General features: G+C 38.5%; 1 protein-coding gene across 2 annotated transcripts in view; it reads left to right on the top strand.

The window, feature by feature from the left end:
* The first annotated feature begins 4,220 nt into the window (after positions 1–4,220).
* The window catches only part of RAPGEF2 (Rap guanine nucleotide exchange factor 2), a 213,292-nt gene continuing 189,949 nt past the window's right edge, over positions 4,221–27,563 (top strand). For both annotated transcript variants that reach the window (XM_083367876.1, XM_083367875.1), the window contains exon 1: positions 4,221–4,970. In XM_083367876.1, the coding sequence (XP_083224002.1) occupies positions 4,902–4,970 (69 nt within the window). In that variant the 5' untranslated portion in view covers positions 4,221–4,901. The remainder of the gene's footprint in view (positions 4,971–27,563) is intronic.

Here is a 27,563-nt window from a genome sequence, read left to right as displayed (position 1 = left end):
GTGCGCAACATTATCAAGAAGTTTGCAACCCATGGCACTGTAGCGAATCTCTCTGGTCATGGACAGAAGAGAAAAATTGATGAAAGGTTGCAATGCAGGATTGTCCGGATGGTGGATATGCGGCCCCAAACAAGTTCCAAAGGAATGCAAGCTGTCCTGCAGGCTCAGGGAGCATCAGTGTCAGCGCAAACTATCCGTCGACATTTAAATGAAATGAAACGCTATGGCAGGAGACCCAGGAGCACCACACTGCTGACACAGAGACATAAAAAAGCAAGATTACAGTTTGCCAAAATGTACTTGAGTAAGCCAAAATCCTTCTGGGAAAACGTCTTGTGGACAAATGAGACCAAGATAGAGCTTTTTGGTAAAGTACATCATTCTACTGTTTACCGAAAATGAAATGAGGCCTACAAAGAAAAGAACACAGTACCTACAGTGAAATATGGTGGAGGTTCAATGATGTTTTGGGGTTGTTTTGCTGCCTCTGGCACTGGGTGCCTTGAATGTGTGCAAGGCATCATGAAATCTGAGGATTACCAAAGGATTTTGGGTCGCACTGTAGAGCCCAGTGTCAGAAAGCTGGGTTTGCGTCGGAGATCTTGGGTCTTCCAGCAGGACAATGAGCCCAAACATACGTCAAAAAGCACCCAGAAATGGATGGCAAGAAAGCGCTGGAGAGTTCTGAAGTGGCCAGCAATGAGTTCAGATCTGAATCCCATTGAACACCTGTGGAGAGATCTTAAAATTGCTGTTGGGAAAAGGTGCCCTTCCAATAAGAGAGACCTGGAGCAGTTTGCAAAGGAAGAGTGGTCCAAAATTCCAGGTGAGAGGTGTAAGAAGCTTATTGATGGTTATAGGAAGCAACTGATTTCAGTTATTTTTTCCAAAGGGTGTGCAACCAAATATTAAGTTAAGGGTGCCAATAATTTTGTCCGGCCCATTTTTGGAGTTTTGTTTGACATTATGTCCAATTTGCTTTTTTTCCTCCCTTTTTTTGTTGTGTTCCAATACACACAAAGGGAATAAACCTGTGTATAGCAAAACTGCGAAGTCGTGTCCGACTCATCGTGACCCTATGGACAATGTTCCTCCAGGCCTTGCTGTCCTCTACCATCTTCTGGAGTTCATTTAAGCTAACGCCTACTGCTTCAGTGACTCCATCCAGCCACCTCATTCTCATTCCCCCTATTCTAATTTTCTCTAGGCCACACCTCAGGATATACAGTATCTAGTGGACTGTTTATGGCAAAGTACAGTTAAAGTACTGTACTTTAAATACCCACAAAAATTAATAGGGATTTATAAAGGATTTGAACGAGGCACTTTGGAAAGTACATTTGTGACAGCAAAAGTATCTCTCCTTGAAATATCTTCCAGAAAATTTTCCTCATGTGATTTAAAGTTCCCTGTCATCAGTACAAAAGTGTTCAGCAACAATTTTGATACTTTGGTGGTAACAGCAGAACTCTTGTTTGTGCATGCACTCATATGTGCAGACAGCCAGGAAAGATAGTTGTTTTAACATTTTGAAGAGAAGTGACATTAAGGAAAACAATGGCAAATTGAAGATGACTGAAATGAAATGAACCATCATTGTTTTTGATAATTCTTATTAGGCTTTTGTTAACCAGAACAGAATGAGGTGGCTTTAAAGATTTGTTTATAGATAAATGATGAGATGTGAGAAATTGAGATCTTTTGTTGCATTCTCAAAAGTGATAAGTTACTGAATTTTTTGGTACTCATTATGGGAAGCCATTTCCTTATATATTTCTTTTGTTTATCTTTATTATACTTGTTTTTCATTCTTTTCTATTTCTTTGTTTTTTTGTTTAGCTTGCATTAGTTTATCTTTATTAACTATGAACTTTAATACTAATTATTAGTAAAAAAAACATTTTGAAGAGAGATGCAGTCCGCCTTCCCAGGTAAACTAGACAGGAAACATGATTAGATGAAGTCATCCACACATTTCATTGTAGAAACTTTGGTCTCACCAGTGTAATATTTGAAGTATCCTTCGTGCTGCTAGCGTATGGCAAATATAAATTCAAGTTATAAATGTAACTTTCATAAAGGCTCAAGTGATTAAATAAAAAATCCATTCCATAATTTAGATTAGAAATAACTTTTTAAGATTTTTATAAGAAAGCAAGGAGATTTGGCAAATATAAAGGAGCTTTGATGGAGGATAGCAGCCTTTACTGGGAACATGAAATATCAACTGGCTTCCTGTCAAAGTAATGTGCCATTATCAATAAACAATCTATTTATTTTGAGTCTTGAATCTGTACATAATGCTTAGTTTTTTATTACTGATTCATTAACTTGGTTGTAGGCAGCAATTATTTTTCAACTGATACTGTTAAAAGCTAACATTAAATTAGCACAAAACTCAGGAGGGGACTACTATGCTTACAGCTAAAAAGAAATGATTTAGTGATTAGGTTGTATTCTACAATCTTGGAAAAACATCTTACTGGCCTTAAAATTAGTTGGAGGGTGATAGTCAATATTTATTTTCCCATTTGCCTTAGCCAGCAGGCTTTTTAGGGAAACACAATATTGGAAAGTCCGAGCCATGAGAAGTGGGGCTATAGATTGATTCTGTCTCATTCCTGCAAAGTAGCAAATGGAAAATAGTTACAATTGCCTCGAAGTGCTTGGAAAATAACGTCAAATAGGGTATTCTAATAATAAGCCTTATACCACCAATAAGACAAAAAACTTTCAAGCCCCCTTTCACTTTGTAAAACATCAGGCTTGAATATTCACTATTGGGTTTGCTCATATATTCAGACAACGCAGCTATGTTCCAATAACAATCAATCACAAGGTAGGCAAACACATTTTATCTTAGCTTTAACATGCTGTGGGAAGCCAACCTTCACGATTATGATGGTTCAACGTTGGGACAAATGCCTTTTAAGAATCTTATTAATTCTGATTACTGTCCGAATATAGAGACGTTTTAGTTCCCAACCTGACATCTTCTAATCGTTGACTGCTTACAAAGGAGGCGAGGCCACCGTGCAGTTAATGGGATTCAAGCCGATTCAAACGAAGAGTTTGAAGGCGGCTGAGCAAGTTTCCTAGGCTTTCTCAAGCCCACCGAAGCCATTGTCAATTGGGAGGGAAAGATGGGTCCATAACGTTTCCTAGCTTGTGCCGAAACGTGAACTGTTGCGGCACACCTTTTCTGCCGAGTATTGTTTTTTAATCCCATTTATATCCCGCCCTTCTCCGAAGACTCAGGGCGGCTTACAATCTAAGAAGCACAAACCAATGTGCTTAGCAATAGCCTTCATTCTATGTATCTGCCTGCTTATTAGGGCTTTCGACCCCCCCCAAGCGGCATTATTACAAAGTCAGCTTATTGCCCCCAACAACCTGGGTCCTCATTTTACCTACCTCGGAAGGATGGAAGGCTGAGTCAACCTTGAGCCTGGTGGGACTCGAACCTGCACAATTTTTGAAATTTCTCTCAAAACCCAAAGGCTGGCATGGGTGCAGAGAGTCCTCGGCTTGCTAACCATTCATTTAGTGACCGGAGGGACAACACCTCACTGGAAGTAGTGACTTATGAACGTTTTATTTTTTCCACACTTAACAACCGCTGGAGCATCCCCGGGGTCACGGGGGGTCAAAATTTGGGCGCTCGGCCACTGGCATACAGGTAGTCAAGCGAAGGCGGTCTAAATCCCTGAAACTTCCCCATAGGTAGGTAGGTACCTTTACAGCTTAGCCACGAAATCAAAGGGATGCTTGTTTCGCTTCCAAGAACTGCCAGTCTAGGGCGACATTTCCCAAAGTCAAATTCCAAACGCGGTGCCTAGTGGAAGAGCGAGAGAGCAAGAGGAAGGGAGGTGGTGCTTTGGGCTAAGGCAGGGGTCTTCAAACTTGGCCCTTTTATGACTTGTGGACTTCAGCTCCCAGAATTCCTCAGCCAGCATTGCTGGCTGAGGAATTCTGGGAGCTGAAGTCCACAAGTCATAAAAGGGCCAAGTTTGAAGACCCCTGGCCGCTAAGGAATTCCGGTGCTTTCGGTAACCACTCGAGCCCGGCTCTGGCGACTCCTGCGCCGTGAGAAGGGAGAACCCGCCGCCGCTGAGAGACGAGCAGAGCTCGGGGGGCGGGAACGTGAGGCGGCGCGGCTCCTCCCCGCCCTGCTGCTGCTGCTGCTGCCGGTGAGGCCGGGCGGTGCTTTCCTTCTTCGTCCGTCGCCTCACCGCGGTTTGCAACGGCACAAAGCCCAGGCGAGCGTTACAGGCCGTTCCCGCAGTCAGCCTGCTGGCCCGACGCCCGCTCTTTTCTACCCAGACGCGGCGCAGCCGAATTCCTGCCTCTTTCGTCCTTGCCAGGCCCGAGACTGGGAAAACAAAAAAGCAAAAAAGCAAAAAACCGCGCTCGACGAGGACGCGCCGGTCCTTCTCCCGCCCTGCCGCTTGAGGGGATGCGGCGGCGGAGCGGGGAGGAGGGCGACAGCGACAACACCACTGCTGGGCAGGCCGGCTAGAGGCGGGGCCGGGAGTCGTGGTTGTCGCTGCTGCCGCCGCCAGCACCCACGAGCCCTCTTAAGGCAAGGGGCCCCGACCGGAGGACGGCGCTGTGGAGGCGGAGGGATCAGCCGCCGCCGCCGCCGCGGCCGAGAAGGACGAACAGTAGCAGCTGGAGTCCCTGGGGCCAGCTGGAGCCGCCTTGTAACCTCAGCTGGCTTCCTTGCCACGTTTAGGGGTGGTTTTTTTTTTTTTTTTTTTTGAGAAGAAGTCGTCCGCCCGGTGCAGGCGCCGTCTCGTTTCCTGGGCAGGAAAAAAAGCGCTTGAACGTGGAAGAAGGGCGACGGGAGCGGCGGGCCAGGACGCGGCGCCGGCCTGAAGTACGAAAAGAGGGAGCGCGATATGGCGTCCTACGTGGATAATAACTTCCGCCAGGCGGTCATGAAAAACCCAGTCGACAGGAGCCCCCAGGTATTTCTGAGCAGCGCTTCTTTAAAAACAAATTTCTTCCCTGCTTCTGAGAGCCTCCCCCTTTCTCCCCTGATACCTTTCCCCTCGACAGTCGTGTCCCCCCGTTTGAAGGAGAGACCCGTCTCGTCCTTAGATGAATTTTTTCCTCTCCAAGTTAGCCTATACCAGGGGTCGGCAACCTTGGCTCTTTTATGACTCGCGGACTTCAACTCCCAGAATTCCCGAGCCAGCGTAGCTGGCTCGGGAATTCTGGGAGTTGAAGTCCGCGAGTCATAAAAGAGCCAAGGTTGCCGACCCCTGGCCCTATACCTTGAAATTTCTCTTCTTTACTCTGCAACCCAGACGTTCCTTAAACCCGTGCCCTCTAAAATTGCTCTGATCTTTGTTCTTGTGATTGTGGTGGTGGTGGTGGTGGACATCTCCTTCATATCTTTGGGAAAAACTTTGCATCCAATTTTATTTCTCCTGGTTGGTGATATTGAGTGCACCGGGTTGCATTGAGTGCATACGTACGTATCGGACCAGGTTTGTGGTTTTCTGTTAAAGAGTATTTGTAAATTGAATTGTGTCCTTTAAAAAAAGTGCACGTAAGCACTCACAGGTCAGAGGAGCTCAGATGTTTTAAATGCTGTGTCCTTGTCTGTCTGTCTGTGGCTATATCACTAAATGTGTTCTCAGTAACTTTAATCCCTTTTCTACCTACAGAAAGAAAAGCTTATTGATTCACAGCGCCAGACTTCCTGTCCCCCATTTCCATTAACAGTGCAGCTCTTAAGAGATGGTTGCTTGTATTAAGACAAATGCTTAATTTAGCCATTTGCCTTCCTGTATTGCCAAAATTAATTTGAAAATTGTTGCTAGAGGCAGCCAATTTCGTGAACGCTTTTGGTAGGCAAGTTGGGGATTGCTTGATAGTTTATTTACTAAACTTCTATTGTGTCTGTTTCTGGAGATCTGTGTAATGTGTTTTTCTCCCAATAAGCAAGCAAAAATATTGAGTTATTTAAAAAGATGCATTCATTCATTTGTTGTAAGTATTTAGATCCTTAGAAACCAAGTCATCAGATTGCCAAGACAGAATAATCGATATTAACTTCTTTATGCATTTTGTTCAATGCATTTTGTTGTGAGTGGGGTTTTTTGGAAACACAACAATTAGATTTTTTTTAAAAAAGATGCATAGCAAATATATTTTATTGCTTACTGTAGAGTTTAAGACTTCACATTATAACAAGCAATTATTAATTCACTTTATGTTTTCCTTTGCTTTTTTGTAATTCAAGAAAGTAAATTGCTAAACATGGAACATAATTTATATGAAATGGGATAAGTATTATTTTTAAAAACACCTGTTTATTTCTGGCCTGCTTCTGTGGAGCGTCAAGAGTTGGCTCACTGTCATTGTTGGATTACTAGTTATTGGTAAACAGTATGCAAACTGGAAGATGCTTACTCTTCTAACAGTGTGTAAAGCTTAGCAAATTATTTCTGATTCAGAATAATAGTTGAAAGTTTATTAGTGAAGTTTTAAAACATGTATAAACGTACCAGTCCTTGTATGAAGCTTTGGCTCAGTAGTTTATCTTCATGGCAATTGTTGGAATCCAAGCCATTCTACCTGCTTCCTAAAGTGTTTCTGAATACGGTATCTCAATTTTACAAAAGGCACTGTTTAATTGCTATAAGGGCCAATAATTTTGAAGTTTTATAACAGTGTTGCAATCACCTAAAATCTTATTCAATTAATCTGAACTTTGATACTAGTAAGTTTTTTAGATTGGTTTTTTTAAGATTTTACCCTGGTAAATATTAGTAAATCCAGATATTGGAATTTTAATAATTTTGTTAAATATTTTTATTATTCTTCATATTCTAGATAAATCTGATGGTTCAGATAACACATAAGCCATTGACTGGTTCACACAGCTTTATTACCTCCCTGTCTTGATTTAGTAATCTTTTCCCATCCCCATTTTTGTTTAGTAGTGTGGCATTCTTGAGTCTCTTACTTGCACTATACTGAATTAATTACTTAGAGAATAAGGGATACCCTTGAAGCAGTAGGTTAGAAAAGCTGGACTCTAGTGAAAAATCTCTTGATAGGAAAGTGGTGCTTTGTTGTTGTTGTTAGTTGCGAAGTTGTGTCCGACCCATCGCGACCCCATGGACAATGTTCCTCCAGGCCTTCTTGTCCTCTACCATCTTCTGGAGTCCATTTAGGCTCACACCTACTGCTTCAGTGACTCCGTGGGCAGTACCAAAAGGAAAAAAGTGGTGCTACCAAGTGTTTAATAGCAAGAATATTATCTAGATGTGACAATGTTTTTGAGTACTTAATGAAACTTGACTATCAGACAAAATGTGATTTAATGTTGTGGTGGCAGGTTTACTTTTTTAAATAGGCACTGTTAAAAAAACCAAACATTCAGTAATACGGTAGGATCAACATAAATAGATGGAAAGCTAAACCTAGAACACTTATTTTATTTATTTATTTTATTTTATTTTAATTCCATTTATACCCCGCCCTTCTCCGAAGACTCAGGGCGGCTTACAAGCTTAGCAGTAGCCTTCATTCTATGTATATGCCTGCTTATTAGGGCTTTCACACACCCCCAAGCGGCATTATTACAAAGTCAGCTTAATTGCCCCCAACAGTCTGGGTCCTCATTTTACCTACCTCGGAAGGATGGAAGGCTGAGTCAACCTTGAGCCTGGTGGGATGCGAACCTGCACTAATTGCAGGCAGCTGGTGTTACTTAAGGAGGCATTAGCCCACTGCTCCACCAAGACTGTATTGCGGCTGCAATATTAAAAATACCTACAGACTAAAAACTTGTAACATATTTTAAAAGAATTTTTTTGCTCATGAGTTCACAGCTAGTCCCAAATGTCAGTAAAATATATCCAGGCAGCAGGATATTTAGTGGTTATTGTACTGGCAATATTTAAGCTAATAAAGGGACCTTTTATTTCATTTTTGACAATTTACTGAGCAGGGAATTTGTATTGCTGAAGCTACAACTTTTAGTAATTTTATTTTCAGTTTCTATTCAATATTATATTTTTGGTTCCATGGGCTATAGACTTATCCATGTTTCCTTTCAGATTCTGTTTAAGAATATTTATTACCTCTTTTAGGCAATCATTTTAGTTTTGAACTTAGTTATAGCTTTTAGTTGAGCAGAACTATTTATTAGATTTATATCCCACCTTTTATTGAGAAGCTAAAGGTAATATACATACTATTCTCCTCTCATTATTCCCCCAAATGACAATCCTGTTAAAGAAGTACTGGGGTGTAAGAGAGTGACAAGCCGAAAATCATCGGGGAAGCTTCCATGACTGGAGTTGACCCAAAATCTAGCCAATATCAGTATAAAGCAACTTTCTCTGTTTATATCTACATACTCTCCCTCTTTATGTCAGTTTTATAATTTTATTTAAAAATATATTGTTATTTCAATCATTGTGATTAAACATAACTATTGATTTTTAAAAAAACACACACACACACCAAATAACAGTCGTTAAAGACTGATTATGAAGTTTACTTAAACAACCAGAAAGTAGAACAGTTTTAGGGAGTCTTTTAAAAGTGAGAATTTTTGTGGAAAGCGTACAGGTGGTCCTCACTTAACGGTGCAAATTGAGGGGAGAAATTCCATTGTTAAGTGACATGGCTGTAAGTTGAAAAACCACGTGGCTACACTGCTTAGCGATGGCAATTCCGATAGTCCTTATAGCTGTCATTAAAAGAGGACTGCATCATTAGGGAAGGATCTGTGCCTTATGATTTGTGACCTCCTGCTGGCTTCCTCATTGATTTTGCTTCTTGGAAGCCAGGAGGAAAGATTGCAGATTATGATCATGTGACTACAGGGATGCTTGCCAGCCATACAAGGACTAGTCATAACTGCTTCTCATTCAGTGCCATTGCTAGTTTGAAAGGTCACTGAATGAGTGTTCATCAAACGAGGACCACATGTATTAAAAGGTGACTATCCGTATTATGGCCATAAATTGATTCATTTGAAGGAAATTTCATGCTACAGGATTCAGATTTTATTTATACAAAAGGAAATGGACTAGCATATGAATGTTTATTTTGAAATGAAGTTGGAATAATACAGGGCTTTCTAAAATAGTACTAATGACTAATATTTTATTAATTTATCTTTCTTCACTCAACTAAGTCTCCAGATTGGCAGTCTCATTCGGGAGTAAATTCTGGAGAAATGTACTACTATACTATCAACTGGACTAATTTTAATAAGAGTGATCTTTGAGCTAGAGGGTCATATTCACTGTCACTGTGTTATCTGTAGTGAGAATGCATTTTTAAAAAATATAGAAGCCCATCCTCTTTTCCTTGCAATAATTAGGTTGTAATTTATACCAGCATTTCTACCCCTACAGGTATTCACTTGAACTGATGCTTCCAAACTACATTCACTCACCCTCAGCATTTCATAACCTGAAGTCCAACTAGATGCTTGCTCATTTAGGAGCTGGTTTCTGTTGAGATGAATGTGTACAAGTGTGGGACCCTCAGGTCCCTCTGGACAGTAATGAACAAATGGCACCATTAGGAGGAGGAAGGACTATTGTGTATTTTGCTGCTTTGAGATAAAGTAATAAAAGCAGGAAAAAAGAATCTAATGAACAGAACAGGAAAGGTCTCAGATTGGGAAGGCTTTTTTTTGTTTTTGGTAACAAGCAGTAAGGAATTCAAGAACTAATTTCTTTAAAAAGAAGGAGCTTCAGATAGGTATCCACATGGTCAAGTGGCAAGCTTACTCATTAATAGACTTGATAATTGCAAGTTTATCTCATTTTTGCATGTGACTGCAGAAACAATTTAGAAATGATATATAATTTTAAGTTCAACTGCTGCAAAACCTTGAGCATGGTTTGGTGTTTTTTTTTTGGTACTTTGTGTAGAAAGGAAGATGGAGTGTCTGGGCAGGGTGCTCACCACAGTTTGTTTTTTATGGTTTGGTTACATCTGAATGCAGTTATATTTACAGTTAGAGAAACTCTTTGGTTCTCTACAATAGAGAATTAATGTAATTCCCATTAGAGAAAAAATAATCATGTTCCAAGAAAACAAATATTCTTAGGTGGTGATATAAGCGGCTATTTGTAGATTCATATTTTGGAGAATATAGATTGTAGTTATAGTGCTAAAATGGTAATGTCAGAGCCCCTCAAATGTATTTTTCTTCAATCCTCCCATTTCTCCCTTTCTTGCTTTTGCCTATGTATTTTCGGGGCTTGCCACACTGTTGAGGAATGGTGCTTGCATAGAGAATATTCGCTTTGCTTTATACGAGATGCCCTCCCTCTGGGCGAGAGGAATGTGACCTGAAAATGTCTGCCTTATCTCCAGACAATGGATCCTGGGACCATTGGGAAACGAAACTGAGAGAGACCCTGAGAAGCCTGCTAAATCTCCAACTTCTCATAACACTGTGGCACCTGTGGATTGGCTGGATTTCAGCCAGACGGTTGGACACTGTGGGAGGAGTTTTGAATCACCTTTTTAATGTAATCCGTTATGTGCTAAATCTTTAGTCCTTGCTTTGCTCTCTTGCCATCACTAACTCTCAATAAAAGTTCCTTTTGAAAAGATACCTATTTTAAGAGTTCTACTTTCTTGGAAGATCTAGTTGAGGCAGGTCCTTACAGGTATAATCAAGTGCCAATGGTGTATCCTTGGCTATTTGAGTCTGTTTAACTCAAACCTCTACATCTTTTTCTATTGGTAAGATTTTTGAGGGTGCTCTCTGAATTTGGTTGTTTTCTTGCAGATGTCATCACTGCATTGATGATTTTGCCTATTTTGGGTAATGAAATGTCTGCAAGAAAACAGCCAAGCTCAGAGAGCATCAGGAACCTCTCATTTCGACCTTGAGCTACAAATATTCTTTTTAAAAGATATTCCAAGTATGTTTTTAAATCTCTCTTCCAGATTTCTAACTTGTCTTTCATTTCTTGCACACAGATATATGATAAGAATGTAGATTGGTAGAAATTTCATCATCAGCATTTGTTTTTCCATTGGATAATCTGCAGAAGCACTATTGCCCAAGTGTGTTAATTGTATTTGAGATTAAATCTTGGTATACAAATAAATCCTGTTAGGTTTGGCTTTAATTTGATCCTCTTTGTGTGATTTTCCTACATTTGTCATTGTTTAGGAGTGATTAATAACTAAACTTGAGCTAATAATAAAATTACATGAGATATTTTGGTAGTATTGTTGTTGTTAGCTGCGAAGTCGTGTCCGACCCATTGCGACCCCATGGACAATGTTCCTCCAGGCCTTCCTGTCCTCTACCATCTTCTGGAGTCCATTTAAGCTCACGCCTACTGCTTCAGTGACTCCATCCAGCCACCTCATTCTCTGTCATCCCCTTCTTCTATTTTGATAGTGTTTTGCAGCTATATTGTGCTTGGCCCTACGTCTCAAATTTTTGGAAATGGTATGTATGATTTAGTTTGCAGTTTCCTAGGTGGATGCACATTTATGGAATGTTTTATGCTACCATCATATAGAGATAAACTTGTACTCTTCACAAATAATTGGTTGCCTCATCTATAAACCTCTGTAGAAGCTTGCTGCTTTTATCAAAATGAGGAAAGCAATGTTATGGCATTGCAGTTTGAACTCTGTTCCTTTTATAGTTGCAGGTATCATCACAACATGTACAAAAGTTTCTTGCTTCCTTTTTTCCTCCTTATATTCAGAAAAGTAGATAGGATGGATAGCTGTAAGGAGTGTTACATACCATAAAATCTACAGAAAAAAAATCAGGACATGGATGTTTTATAGAGCAAGTCATTTCAAAATGCACATCCTTAGAAGTAAATCATAATGAATTCAGTTAGACACAGTTAGTGTTGGACTACAAATTTAAATCAGTGAATACAAAAATATGAAACAAATACCAAATATTATAGCATTATTGTTGGCTTCCAGAGGGACAGACTGCTAGAAAGGATAAACTTGTGGATAACTCTTGAAGTTTCTGTAATTCTATTACAGCATTTTTAGGGACATCCTAACTTGAGAATCACCCTTTCCTCCCAAATTAAATGGAGTTGCCTAACTTAGTATATAGGACATTTGAACTGACATTTAAAACGATGGCTCTTCTGTCCATTCCCTTCAACAATGGATAGTAGTCAACAGCAATTGGACTTCAGTAGAAAAGAAATACAGTTGATAAAGACAATGTGTAAATGCTTTCATTTCATTGATTTAATGATTGTGTGCCATCGAATTGTTGTTGACATTTTGTGACCACATAGGTTTTCTCCATTGCAATCTGTCCCTAGACTGGTCTTTCAAGTCTTCCAGTGGTACATTGATTGGTATTGTAACTATCCAGAAGTCCACCCACTGTGCTTTTGGTTGTCCTCTTCTCTCTTTCCCAAACTTAGAGCCTTCTCCAAAGAGTTGTATAATGTATCAAAATAAGATAATTGGAGCCCAGTCATTTGTGTTTTCAGTGAGAACTCTTGAGTTTGTTTTCTTGGCTATCCAAGAGTTTCAGGAGTCTTCTCCAACACCAAAGTTCAAAAGCATCAATATTAATTATTTCTGAGTCTACTTTTGCTTCCATAGAAGGGAATATGTGGCATGCATAATTCTGATATTTGTTGATATCATAGTATCTTCATGGCTGTTCTCCCAAGAGTTTGTCTGTAGTGACTGCTTGTTCCTTTATGTTGATGATTGATAGTAAAAGACAGAAGCTATCCACTACAGCTTGTTCTGTCTGTTGTTGTTAGTTTGGGTTTCTTTATATTTAATCTTCAGTCTCATATTTTTTGCTGTTCTCCTTGATTTTGAGTACTAGCTTGCAGATCATTTGCATTTTTGGTTATCAGAACGGTCTCATCAGAATGGGGCAAGTTACTAATATTTCTTCATCCAGTTTTTTTAAAACCATGCTCATCTTCCATTCCAACTTTCCTTAATATATATTCAGCATATAGGTTGAACAATGCTGTGTTTTCCTGAAAGTAAGACCTACCCTGAAAATAAGCCCTAGCTTGATTTTTATGGGGTGGGCCTAATATTAGCCCTACCCCAAAATAAGCCCTAGTTTTGGAGTGAGGCACATGCCTAAAAATCAAGCTGGGGTGGAAGGTGTGGAGCTTACCATTGCAGCTAGGCCTCCCATGGATCGACACTTGCCTCGTCAGCCCACGTCTTCTGCGGCTGAAGGAGCAGCTTCATTCTGCAGTTGAGAATAGAGCTCCAGCCTGCATTTCACAGTCAGAGGCCTTTCCAAAAGGCCTCTTACTGCGAAATGCAGCTCAAAGCTCCATTCTCAACTGCAGAATGAAGCTGCTCCTTTGGCCGCAGAAGAAGTGAGTCGGCCGGGCGGGGCTATCGGTGCTGCTGCCGTGAGGTGAGTGGAAAAGACACCCCCTGAAAATTAAGATCTGGTGCCTCCTTTGGAGGAAAAAAAAAGACACGGTCTTATTTTCAGGAAACACGATAAGAGGAGATTATTCAGTCTTTTCTCACTCCTTTGCTAACCTGAGGCCAGTCTGATTCACTACATTGTATCCGTATTATAGCTTCTTGACCTGTATCTAAGATATTCGTGAAGATACGTGTGCTCGTATTCTTATTTTCTGAGCACGTTCCACAACTTGATGTGATTGACAAAGGCCTTTCTTTAATCAATACTGACTTCTTTGGCTTTCTCAATTACCCAGCATGCATCAGCAATAATTTCTCACATTCCTTGGACTAAAGCTAATTTGAACATCTGGCATCTCTATTATCATGTAGGGCTTTAACCTGTACTGGTTGATCCCAAGCATTATTTTTCTAGATTGTGAAATTAAGGATATTATACATTAAAGATATTGACAGATTTTATAATGGTTGTTAAGTAAATCTATTCTCCTGAATGGATGTTTTTTGCTTGAAACTGAGGGAAAAAACCCATGCAGATTGCAGTCACATGACTGCTGGACCTTATAACCGATTGTAAATGTGACCTGGTTGGCAAATGGCTGAAATGTAGTCATGTGACTATGTAGGGGACAAGGTGTTTTACAATAGCTGGAAATGCTTTATGGGTCATAAAGCACTCTTTCGTAGGCTGTCATGACTTCAAACAGTCATCAAATGACCAGTTGTAAGTTGAAGACTACCTGTACAGTCCAACTACATTTTCCTTTTTAATGTTTTCAATTTTGGCATTTAATCTTTAATCACAAGCAGTGCATCTTGCTTTCATGTTCGTCAATTTCAATTTGAACTTGATAAAAAAACCTCATCAACTTCCTCTTCTTCTGAATCAGTGATTAGAGCATAAATCTGAATGGTTGTCATATTAAAGGGTTATTTACAAAGTCTAATTGATATTTTTGATAGTAGATTGTATTGTAACCAAGTACTGTTCTTGCCATATTTTCCCTAAGTATAAAAACACCACAGTTCCTTCTTTGTAAACAGTATCTTCTGACTGAAAATGCCCAATCCCAGTTCATCTTAACTCACTGATGCCTAAGATGGCATTGTAGTTTTTTCATTCAATCTTTCACTGTGTTGAGATTTCCTATGTTCACGCTTCTTACATTCCAGCTCTAATTCTGCCTTTGCAGTTTTGGATTCTCTTTCCCCATATGGCAACCTCAGCAACTCTGACAGCTTATCAAAAACTTCATTGGTACTCCAAAAAGATCCTCAGCTCTTCTCAGCATGTTGAGTGCTTTCTGAAAAAGAGGCCCAACACCCGGGATTGTATTGTCAATAGTTGTGCATCTCTTCTTACCCATATGGTTTTTTTGGGTAAAATTACAGGACTGATTTATGTTTACCTTCTCCTGAACAATATGAATTTATGCCTTTGCATAATTAGTTGTTATTACTTTGCTGTCAGTAAAGTGATAATTTATTTCCAGCATCATCTTGTATCTTGCACCCCTGCTTTCCAATGTAGTAATGCCAGCTTTCTTTAGATGGCCAGCTGGGCTGACTATCACACCTTGGGTGACCCTGCTGTATGGGATAATCCACTCATGTCATTCACTCATCTGTCCTAAGAACTTGTGCGTGCGCACACACGCAGACACACATACACAAACACAATGTGGCAACACTGCAGGACTTGGGAGAGGAAGGATTTTATTTGCTGGCATTATTTACATTTTAATATTATCTGCCTAATACTGGTGCTACTGATATCAGTAAAAGGGGAATATTCATTCTTTACAATATCTTTAAGAAGTTTATCTTTATTATTTCAAAAACCTTTTAGACTTTGTGAACATTTTGTTAATTGTATGGGATATTGGCGTTATTAATTGTATGCTATTCAGTCAGATATCAATAATTTTTTAAAAAAATGATTGCCAAAATACATAATTAGCAGAACAAGTAAGAATAGATTAAACCCGTTCACAGAGTATCCAATAGAAAATGAAAGTATACTAAATGGTATATATAGTTAGAGTGCCAGTTATTATTATTATTATTATTATTATTATTATTATTATTATTATTATTATTATTATTATTATTAATGGGATTTATATCCCGCCCTATCTCCCGAAGGACTCAGGGTGGCTAACAACAAAACATATAATAAGTACATAAATCAAGATAAAATGAAATTGAGAACATCAGTGCAATAAAAATTAGAGAATTTAAAAATGAATTAAAAATACTAAAGATAAATTAATTAAAATGCCTGTCAGTCTAGGTCAGCCTGGTGGAACAGGTGTGTTTTGAGGCCGCGGCGAAAGGATTGGAGGTTTTGGGCTATCCGAAGCTCAGGGGGGAGCTGATTCCATAGGGTTGGCGCTCCCACAGAGAAGGCCCTCCGCCTGGGGGTCGCCAGCCGACATTGCCTAGCTGACGGTACCCTGAGGAGGCCTTCTCTGTGTGAGCGTACTGGACGATGGGAATTTGTTCCCGGCAGCAGATGGTCCTGCAAGTATCCCGGACCTAAGCCATGTAGGGTTTTAAAGGTAAGTACCAGCACCTTAAATCTCACCCGGAGGGCAACTGGTAGCCAATGCAGCTCACGCAGGAGGGGTGTAATATGGGAGTATCGGGGAGCTCCCATCACAACCCGTGCAGCTGCATTCTGCACCAGCTGAAGCCTCCGGGTGGTCTTCAAGGGCAGCCCCATGTAGAGAGCATTACAGTAATCAATACGGGAGGTAACGAGTGCGTGGGTGACTGTACGTAGGGCATCTCGGTCCAAAAAGGGGTGCAATTGGTATATAAGACGAATCTGTGCAAATGCCCCCCTAGCCACGGCTCCAATGTGATCTTCAAAACTGAAGTTAATTGATTAACAGTTGACATAATAATTGTAGAGTGGGACCTGCAAACATAATGCATGTGGACTTCATTTAATCCATGAAGAAGCCTTGTGTGACGTGTGGGGATTTTTTTTGAAAACTCAACAAATCCATTGCTGTCGAAGTTGCCACTTTCAAGAAGGAGCCATAACCCACCCCCTTATTTTTGCAAACTAGACTCATATAGTGAAGCCTTCCAGGGCCTCCAGGCTTCATCAACATTGCTGCTTCTGTTTCTACACAGCTAATTGCTGAACAGCTGACCTTTGTGCCAGCTCTTCTTTTGTGGCCTGCAATTATATTTAATAGATCAGTATGGCCCTTTTCTTGCCATGAGTTGTCCTGAGCTGTTATAGAGAGACCAAGAAAAACGTACTGTTTAATGCATAAAATGATCACTGAAGAACTTGATGCAATTTTTTTTAGTTTACTCAGAAATACAGGTAGTCCTCCTCTCATGATCACAATTGAGCCCAGCATTTCTGTTGCTAAGCAAGACAGTGAAGTTAGTTTTGTCCCGTTTTACAAATCTTTCTTGTCAGAATTGTTAAGTGAATCCTTGCAGTTGTTATTAGTAACATGGTTGTTAAATGAATCTCATTAACTTTGCTTGTCAGAGGGTTGCAAAAGGTGATCGCTTTTGACCCCAGGACATAAATACTTGCCAGTTGCCAAACATCTGAAGTTTGACTACACAGATCATGGGACTGCTGCAATGATTGTTTGAAAAATGGTTGTAATTCACTTTTTCAGTGCCGTTGTACCTTTTGAATGGTCACTAAATGAATGGTTGTAAATCAAGGACTACCTATATCAGGGGTCGGCAACCTCGGCTCTTTTATGACTCGTGGACTTCAACTCCCAGAATTCCTGAGCCAGCATAGCTGGCTCAGGAATTCTGGGAGTTGAAGTCCACGAGTCATAAAAGAGCCGAGGTTGCCGACCCCTGACCTATATGAATCCTTTATCAAAGTAATAAATAGCATTTTACATTTGTCAGTATATTGTTACAAGTTTCGCTTATGGTTTTGTATTTGGAACTCAGACTTCAACCCTTTGTGTTTGTAGTTTCTTTAGCTTCATCGTTTGGTCTTCTGATGTATGTATATTTTAATGTTTTAACAAATTCCGCTGCTGATGAGTTAGTATTTCAGCAGTAGACACTTTAAAAGCCCATAACTTATAGTCAAAACTCTAAATCTACTTAGAAGCCAAACAGGTTGAAAGCCTTGATATTATTGTAAATTGAAAGTTTATGAGGATCGTGTTTGTGCTGTTTCTTTGTTTACAGAATACTGATCTGGTTCTCCTGCCCCTATGTGTAACAGTAGAATGTTATACATAGATGCTATGAAGCAAGCAAAGAAATAAAACCAGGCCTTCCTTTGTTTTTAGTGTTATCTGAACTCTTTATTGTCTCCATTGCCAATTAGCATGCAGACAGTTTACCCCAGTGACTAGCGTCTTTGTTTGAAAAACTCTACATGTCTCTATGGGCTATTTCTTACATCACTGGGATGCAAATCATCACAGCTGAGTTTGTGCTCAATAGCAATGGGGTTCAGATAGGGGTGGGGTTGAATACAGAAAAGCTGCTGTTAAATAACATATGTAGAATGCTACCAAACTGGTGTGTATTTACCTATGGAATTAATGCCAGCAGCAAATAGTATTTGATTTGAATATAATTCCTATACAGATTTTTAAATCTTAAAGTGGAAACTATGAAAATAGTAGTTTTAAATGGAATTTAAATTACACAGAACAGAAGCAGTTCACATTATCCACGATGCATGAGATTCACCAATAAATGGCTTCATTTTCTCTACTTTTTTATGCTGCTAGTTCTTCTCTCCCACATTTTGTAAATTAATTTAAATCTGAGAAATGCTGAAACAATGTCAAATACAGGAATGGGAGCCTTGGAAATGTTTTCTTACAAGTTTATTATGTTTTTAAAGTGCTGACTTTTAGGTAAAGCAGACTTATGGTACACAGCACTGTGGGTAATTGAGAACTAACTTTTGATAGTCACAGTGCTGAATGAGAAAAAGAGAATCAATAATGAATAATAGTAAAGCCATAATATACTGCACTTTAAAACTGATTCCTAGGGTTTTTTTATTAGCTCAGTTCACAGGTCTTTAAATTATAAGTAGCATCACAGCTCAGAAGTCCTGTGCTTTATAAACTTCTTCTTCCCTTAGATCACTGGCTCCCAACCTTTTGTATACCCCGCACCCCTAGAACGCTTCTGATATATTCTAACACCCCTTACAAAATTTCAAAATAATGGCAACAAATTATTCATATATACAATAATTTTGAAAACCCAAATTTTCTCACCCCCTGGAATATCATCTCACACCCCCAGGGGGCGCGAGCACCCCCGGTTGGGAACCCCTGCCTTAGATTCTGAACCTGGTTTAACGAAGTGTTAGGCTAGGATGGGGGAGATCTAAGTACAAGTTTATAAGTTTAGTCTGGGAATTGTTAAATACTTTGTAAGGTCCTAGTACGGTAGTGCAAATATAGTTTGTTCTTATATTGATATTGTTATTTGTATGTCATTTTCTTTTCTGGTAGTGTATGGCATTAGTCTGCTAAAGGGTGTTATAATCTGCTTCTCATTTACTCATAGGACTAATTGATCATAAATAAGACTTCTTTTATAAAACATTATATGAACACTGCATAAGGATTTGATTTTTTAAAAAACAGGTAAAATTATAAAAAAATCTTAGCATGTTTAATTACTAAATAAACTGCTTGGCATGTCAGAAGTACTTCTTAGTGTATCTCTTTGTTTTAAAGATATATTAGTTAGCTCCTTATGTTTTCCTCCTTTTTATTCTGTGTCTTCACTTGTCTTTGACTCCCCTTTCTGAATTATTTGTTCATGTCTGCTTTCTTTATAAGGAAACACTGAGTTTATATGCATTCTAACAGAAAAAACAACATATTTTTTCATCATAACAATCAGATATAGCAATTGAATAATCCTGATCTTGCCACCTATTCAAAAGATTGTGGGATTTCTAGTATGAAGGATCAGTCTGATTTGAAGATTAATCTATTGATTCTTGAATCCTTTGTTCTTTCTTACCTGTGTTATATACCTTGTCAAAGTGTTATATACCTTGACAAGGCTGTTGTGTTTCCCAGCTCAAAGTACAGATGCAATAGAGGTTTTTGAATTACATATAAATGAGATTACAGATTAATGAGTGGATCTTTCTATCATCTTGAGAGTTAAAGCTCCATTCTTCTCTGGTTCAGACTGTAACCTTGATTATTATGCATTGTAAAGTTATTTCTGCGTCTATAAATATTTTTAGTTTTTTAAAAAACATTTGTTGTTTATTATATCTTAGCTTCACTATTTCAAACTGCTTTTGTGAGACTACTTTTTATAATTATATTTAAGTGGGTTTCACCAGTTTTGTATTTGTATGATTGTCCTGGCAATTTTAGCCACAAAGTGGTTTGCAATGTAAAAATAAACGTAACAGTAGATTTTTTAATTTAGAAGTCATTCATTCATACATGCCCTAATCATTATCACTTCCTTTATTACATTCATTCAGATCATACTGTAACTACCATAGGTAGAATACTACAATCTCTCTTACAGTAGTTTAGATTCAAAACTGATAACTTAAGTTAGTTACTTAATAAAGATTGTGGCTGAGTGGAAATCTAGAGATATTACATACTAAACTGCTTTAAGTTTATAATTTTCAGGTAAATTCAAAAGTCTTAATCACTTGAGGTATAAGTTGTATACATGGTGAATAATCTGTAATGTGTCAGTCATACTAATATTACCTTCTATATTCTTCACTTATTCTCTGAAAAAGACCTGATAAGGATGTACAGGTAGTCTGTGATTTATGACCATTTGTTTAGCAACCGAAGTTATAACAGTGTTGAATGAATAGTGGTCCTCAGAGTTATGAATTTCCGCACCCTGTGGTTATATGATTGCTTTCTAGGTGTTTGGCAATCTATTCCAATTTGCAACTAGTTGCCAAGTGGCCCATAATCACATGATCATCCTTTGTAATCTTTTCTGCCATTTGTCCTAGAAAATTATTGCAGAAGCCAACAGGCAAGATGGCAAGTTGCTGGAGTAACTCTTCCCAGCCTGTGCACCCTCCCAAGCCCCACTTTGCTCACACTACCTTGATCAGTAATACACCACCCTACACCCTTTCAGTCTGCAAGGCATCTCTTGCGCACTCCCACACACTCTCCCTCACACTTCTGTGCATCCCTCCATCAGTAATAGCAACTTACCTAGCTGCTGGTCTCAGGTTTACAACTTCTTGCTGGCTTCCTGGCTTCCCCACTGATTTTGGTCGTGAGAAGCCAGCTGGAAGTTATCTTACCTAACAGTTGTGGGAGTTAGTTAACAATGGCAAACAGGACAGCAGGAATTTTTGTCACTAAGCGATGCTGTTGCACTTTATGACCTCATTACTTAGTGATGGAAATTCTGTTCCTGATTGTCATCATAATTTGAGGACTGTTTGTATTACAAATCAGTTTTTTATGTTTTGCAAAAATTGCTTCATATGCATTAAACAGATCAGAGATAAAGTGGAAAGCTGAAATAAACAACAGTTACAGAAACGTATGAGAAGGAACTGGATAATAGATGAAGGAATAATATTGCATAATATGATATATTGGAGAGAGCATCTGTATAGTGAATGGTGTGGAAAGAAGAAAAATACTTATGATTGGAGTTACTGTAGAACTTACTATGAATGTTAGGATTTTAAGTGAATGCAATACGTGCATACTACAGATTGTGAGCAAGGAAGAAAACATGAGATAGAAAGTCACAAGAAAAGATGACAGGAAAAATAATGTCAGGATTCTTTTGAACAAAGGGCAATGAAGCATTGCAGTGTTGGACTATTAATTTGATTTTTAATACAGAATTCTTTCAATTTTATTTATTTTATTTATTTAATTTAATTTGTATACTGCCCTTCTCCTATTATTTCATAAACTAATGAAAATTAATAGTGTAACATTACTCTAAATGGTGTTACATTTTCTCTATTAACAGGTGATTCATATCACCCCTTAGAAAAACTTAATTAAGTTGCATTTCTCTTGGAACCTTCATATCTATTGGGAATCATTAATTCACTGGATTTCATAATAGTGTTTTAAACTGAAAATTCCATTGAAAGAGGAGTTGTCATGAAACATTCCAAAGGCCTTGAAAGCTGTTTACTCTGGTAGTTACTAACTAGCAATTATTTTATATCTATTTTGGTAATGATATGACTACAATATTTATCTTTACTTTTAATATAAATATGGAGATGAATAAGGATCAAATCAAGAAAACATATATAAGAACAAATGTCAAGATGAAAGGGAAAAATGAGAAAGTCATGGTAGGATGCAACTGAGATCTTCACGAAGAGAGAGGCAAAAAAAATAAAAAATAGAAAACTATGTATAAATTGGTGAAGGCGCAGGAAGGTACAGGAAGCATGTATGGAGAGAGCATGAATTGTGTTGGTGTAAATTACTTTTTAGATATGCTGTCTTTTCTTTTTCTTATCACAGACAAAACACAGACACATGCAATTTTTTCCTTAACCATGAAAACTATGTATGTATGTATGCATTACTTTTAATATAATAATTCCTAAATTAACTAATTTCAGACAACCCTTAAAAACAAGTATATTTTATATTAATATTAATAAACATTTTCTAAGTATATCTGATTTATGTAAACATATAAAAAAGGAAATAAAATTCATAAAATTCTTTATTTCCATAACTGCCAGTGAGTTGTTATATTCAAAGACAGCCAATTTAATTTAGGAAAACTGAAAAATTACGAGGAGATAGTGATTTTTATAGTTCCAGTAAAGAGAATACAGTATATGTAGCTCAGGGTGAACTATAGAGTCCTTGGTGCTTTCTGAACTTGGTTGTTCGCTTGTAGATGTTTCATTATATGACTAAAAAAACGCCAGTGCCCTAATGATCAGTAAGGTCTGATGATATTATCCTAGTATGGCTAAGGAAATGTCTGCAAGCAACAACCAAGGTCAGAGAGACCAAGGCACTGAATTAATGACCAGTTTCTGAAGTTAGGCTGATGCAGCACGCCCTCAGTCATGTAATCAAAATTCCAGTCCTTCAGTGCCCTTAAGACTGCAGGGGCACTTCAACTTTTCCCACCCACCTATCTCCCACACATCTATGCTCTTCTGGCCCCCTGCACTCTGTGGCCTCTGTTGCTTTTGCTGACCTTCACTATCTTCTTCCACTGCTGACCAAGCATGTCCAGTTGGCCTTTTGTGAGGCAGCTGCTGATTCCATGACGCTTTCCTTCCAAGGACACGCACAGCAGTTTCTGGGCAAGACCTACAAGATAGCCTCACAAGGCCATCAGCTGCCTTGCAAAGGGATAGGGTTGGCATGCCTCAGCAGCGGGAGCAAGAAGATGGCAAAAGTTAGTTGGGGTGGCAGAAAGCAGTGGGTAGAGGCCTCGGAGTACAGGATGGTGATGGTAACTGTGGCTGGGACTGGACTAGGCTGGCTGAATCTTTCCAAGATTCTGTGACTGATTCTTTCCAAGATTCTGCCACACTGTTGGAGCTGTCCGAGATATGGCACTTTGCATCACACTGCCAGGCTGGGGCAGTATAGGTTTCCAGGGGCAGCTTCATGCTTTGTTATTCCTTAGAGCATTCTTGCAGTTCCTGAACCATGTTGTGCCTAGAAGTCCCTGAGGCATAGCATGACAAGCAGCCCCACAGCCCTGTGATTATAGAGCTGTTTGCCACCCTGCAGGGCAGGGTGCAGGGTGACCAGAAGAGCAGATTTGGGAGAGAATAGGCAGTTAGGGGGAGTTGAAGGGAAGGCAGTCCCTTACCTTGGAAGAACCAAAGCTTGGTGCTGGAAAGGACCAAATTGAAATTGCTAGGATTGTAGTGTCTTCAGCTAACAACTAACAGCTAGCAACTTGTGGAATTTGCTGAATTTGCAATGGAGAGTGATGGGATTGCCATCGCTAACTGATACGATAATATGACATCACATAATATGACCATATTGCTCAGTAGTGGATATTTCAGCCCCAATTGTGGTCGTAAGATTACCTGTTTTTTATGTCCTAAGTTACATTTAATCAGTATGTCATGATAACATAAGCACAATTAATGCTAATTAAGCATCGTGCTGTAGTATAGAGGCAAATTGCAAGTTTCATTTTGTAGGATGCTTCTGTTTTTCTAGAAGTGCTCCATGCTTTCTTTTTGGTACCTGCAGATATCTCAGCAACCTATTAATACTTCAGCAATCTATTGGAAGCTTCTTCTAGATTGATTTATTTTCTTTTGTAACAAGCTGTCATAATCTCAGATCTTTGTGCAGTCTTTGGATAATAGTAACCAATATTCCAACCTAGCAGTTCGAAAGCGCGTAAAAATGCAAGTAGAAAAATAGGGATCACTGCGGTGGGAAGGTAACAGCGTTCCGTGCGCCTTTGGCGTCTAGTCATGCCGGCCACATGACCACGGAGACGTCCTCGGACAAGCGCTGGCTCTTCGGCTTTGAAACGGAGATGAGCACCGGCCCCTAGAGTTGGAAACGACTAGCACGCATGTGCGGGGGAACCTTTTACCTTTTACTTAACCAATATTTTGGAAGATAATTATGAACTGGTATTATTAAAATATGTGAAGCCCTTTTTGCAGAAGTAGTACAAAGCAAAAAAGTGATTCAAGGAACACTGACTGACAGGATCCAGGAGGAGAGCCTTCTTTCCTGTAGCATTGGCCCTCTGTAACCTCCTGCTCCCTCCCACAGGTTGAGGTTTATCCCCCACTCTCCTATCCTTGTGCAAGGGCCTTGGGACCCAATAGAGGAATACATCACTGAAGACTAACTTTCTGACCCCATTCCCCCTTTGTGCTTCCTTTTCCCCTGTTCCCCTGTTTTCATTGTTCTGTTGATTTCCAACTAGATATCATCCGTGAAAACGCCATGGTCATAAGTCACTTTTTTTCAGTGCTGATGTAACTTTGAATGATCACTAAATGAACTGTTGTAAGTTGAGGAATACCTGTATTATAGGAACCTCAGGGCTCCTTGGACCACATTTTAAGAAATACTGTTCAAGCTGAATTATGTTTGTCAGGATTTTACTTCCACCTACCCTAGCAAAATGATTCCAGTGGGAGGTGCGACATAACAGATACTGCTCTAGTAGACTTGAAGGAAGGATCTAGCTTGCTTGTTGTATCCAATATTTTTATTTTCATGTAACTTTTATAAATATTACTGGTTTTATTAATTTTGTATTTTTTGTTACAAGTATCATTAAGAAGTGCAGGTTGTCTATAACTATAATGTAGCTTGACATGTAAGTTGTGTATAACTTTAATAAATAAAAAAATATATTCTTGTATTGGCAAACAGTTTATAAATTTATATGTAAACCTGCAAAATAAATAAGGATCATAATATTGGTAAAGTTCTGTTACTAAATTCTCTGCGGATTCCAGTCAATAATGTTTTGAAGTAATAGCATTTCAGAAAATTCATGAAGTATTTAATATTTTAATGATTGTTGACTTTTATATAAAATGTTTTAAAGTATACAGATCAATATTATTTGAATAATTAAAACTTATTTTAGAGAATGATTATTCTGCACTTTGCAGTGTATACTATGCTTATATAGAGTTGTGCAAGAATAGCTCTGTAATCCTCCTTTCAACATAGTTGAAATTTTTCATAGTTATTAAGTTTGCCTGTGAAACTTATGTTTGAATAGATTCCAAGGAGTAATGCGGTTTGTATCTGACCTGGAAAAACAGTGAGTAAGAGTACTATTTCAAGGAGATTATTTAGTTTAGTAGTGGTTTTAGGGAGAAGGTATGATATTTAAATGTTTACTTTTATTATGTCATGAGTTAATAATTCTTCAAGGTTACAAAATGTTAGCTTTTTACCAGTCATTTCTCAGTTTTATCTGGTTAATTTTAGATATCCTATGATCAAGTAAAGAGCAGAAAGGACGGACTTGTCTCTATTTTTTATCCAGCTGTGTAAATTTTTAAATAGATAATGGAGAAAGGTAAATTTAGCTTTCACACCAAAGCTATTAGCTTGGCAAAGACATGGGTCATAATGCTAAAATAAATATAACATAAATGGAAAAATGTGCTAATGTAGAAATCAAACTATACTTTAGAAAAGTGATGAATTAAGTTGCTAATAAATCTGTATGAACCAGGGCATAAAAATTCAGAGTAGACTGGGAAAAAGTCTACCACTCTTTATTTTACACTGAAATTAATTCACTTTTGGAACAAGTGGCAGGAAAGGATGTCAGTATAGGACATAAGTAAGAAAAACGTGTTGGGAACAAATTAATATAGAAGGAAAAGTTTGGTGGCCGAAAGTTCAGATTTCTCCATTTTGCTTGGAGCAGGCACTTCTTGTAGGCACTTTCTTTTTATTCTTACACTTTCTTAAAACATTTTGGTTTCAAAGGACCAGGGCTTGCAATCTCAAAATCTAGTCCCTAAATTACCTAAAAATCTGGACTGGAGCTTTGTAGGTGCTCAGAATTTGAATGATGAAAATTCAGATCTATCTATTCTTTCTCAGATAAATAAAATAATGTTCCCAAGTGCTCAGCTTTGTGGTGTGATCTAGGCCAAATGTACCACAGATTCAAAATGTTTATATTCGTTTAGATGCAGAGCATACATTGCAGTAGTTTAAATGCAGTAGTTTAACTCCCTGATGGGGAGTTAATTTGGGTTTTAAATATTTGTATATTTTATTGTTTTATCTTGGGCATTAATTTAATTCTATTTTAACTTTTGTAGTTTTGTATTTTTATTATATGCCCTGTTCACCGCCCTGAGTCCTTCAGGAGAAGGGCGGTATAAAAATTTAATTAAATAAATAAAATAAATAAATGGAAATCAGAAACATTTCTCAATTAAGATTAAGAGCCTTGGTGGAGCAGTGGGCTAATGCCTCCTTAAGTAACACCAGCTGCCTGCAATTAGTGCAGGTTCGCATCCCGCCAGGCTCAAGGTTGACTCAGCCTTCCATCCTTCCGAGGTAGGTAAAATGAGGACCCAGATTGTTGGGGGCAATAAGCTGACTTTGTAATAATGCCGCTTGGGGGGGTGTATGAAAGCCCTAACAAGCAGGCCTATACATAGAATGAAGGCTACTGCTAAGCTTGTAAGCCGCCCTGAGTCTTCAGAGAAGGGCGGGATATAAATGAAATTTTAAAAAAAAAATTCTTTTCTTAAGCACCAGAGTTTATGCTGAGTTACCGAGGAACATGTAGGTTATCACTTCACTTATTTTTCTGTTTAATTTACCTCCATAAATTATATAGAATTTCAAATGTTTGTCCAATGTTTACAGATTATTATAATTAAGATGCCATTCTATTAATCTTTAAATTGCTTCTTATCTTAAACAATTAGTTTTAATAATTTCAGTTCTTTCTTTTGGAGGAGAAGGATAATTCCATGTGAAATCCCAAATCTGCTTTTTTCCTTTGCACACTTTTTTCTTTACAAACTCTACAACTGTTGCTATATAGTAGTCCTTGCTTAATGATGGAAATTGAGACAGGAACTTCCGTTGCTAAGCGAGGCAGTTGTAAAGTGTGTTGACATGTGATTGTGCCAATTAATGATAACAGTTCCAGCAGTCCTGGTTACTGTTCTTAAGGAAGGACCGTAGTATGGTTTGCCATTTCCAACTTCTTGGTGACTTTGCTTGCGGGAAGCCAGCAGTGAAGATTGAAAATCATTATCGTGGGATGCTACAGTGGTCAGAAATCCAGGCCAATTGCTGAGCACCCAGATCATGATCGTGTGATTGCAAGGATGCTGTGATGGCCAGAACTCTGAGGATTGGTCATAATTTCCATTTGTTCAGTGCCATCACAAATTGGGTCATTAAATGAGGACTACCTGTAGTGAAAAATAGAAGCAATAGGGGTTAAATATTTGTGAAAGATAATTTTTACTAAGTTATACTACATGTTGAATGAACATCAAAAATATTTTTATTCTGTATAAACTAAAAAAATAGAAACATTTGCAGAAACATATTTTTATATATTAGGTGTACAATTGCATAATGGTCTTGATCTTATTTGAATTTGAAGTTTGCTTTAGGAAATCAATTCAATCCAGACATTTGAATTCTGAAAATCAGATCAAA

The sequence above is a fragment of the Vipera ursinii genome (assembly GCF_947247035.1).
Source record: "Vipera ursinii genome assembly, chromosome: 7".
In the NCBI taxonomy this organism is placed as follows: domain Eukaryota; kingdom Metazoa; phylum Chordata; class Lepidosauria; order Squamata; family Viperidae; genus Vipera; species Vipera ursinii.
Note: the sequence above shows the minus strand (reverse complement) of the source record. Positions and strands in the feature narration are given on the sequence as shown.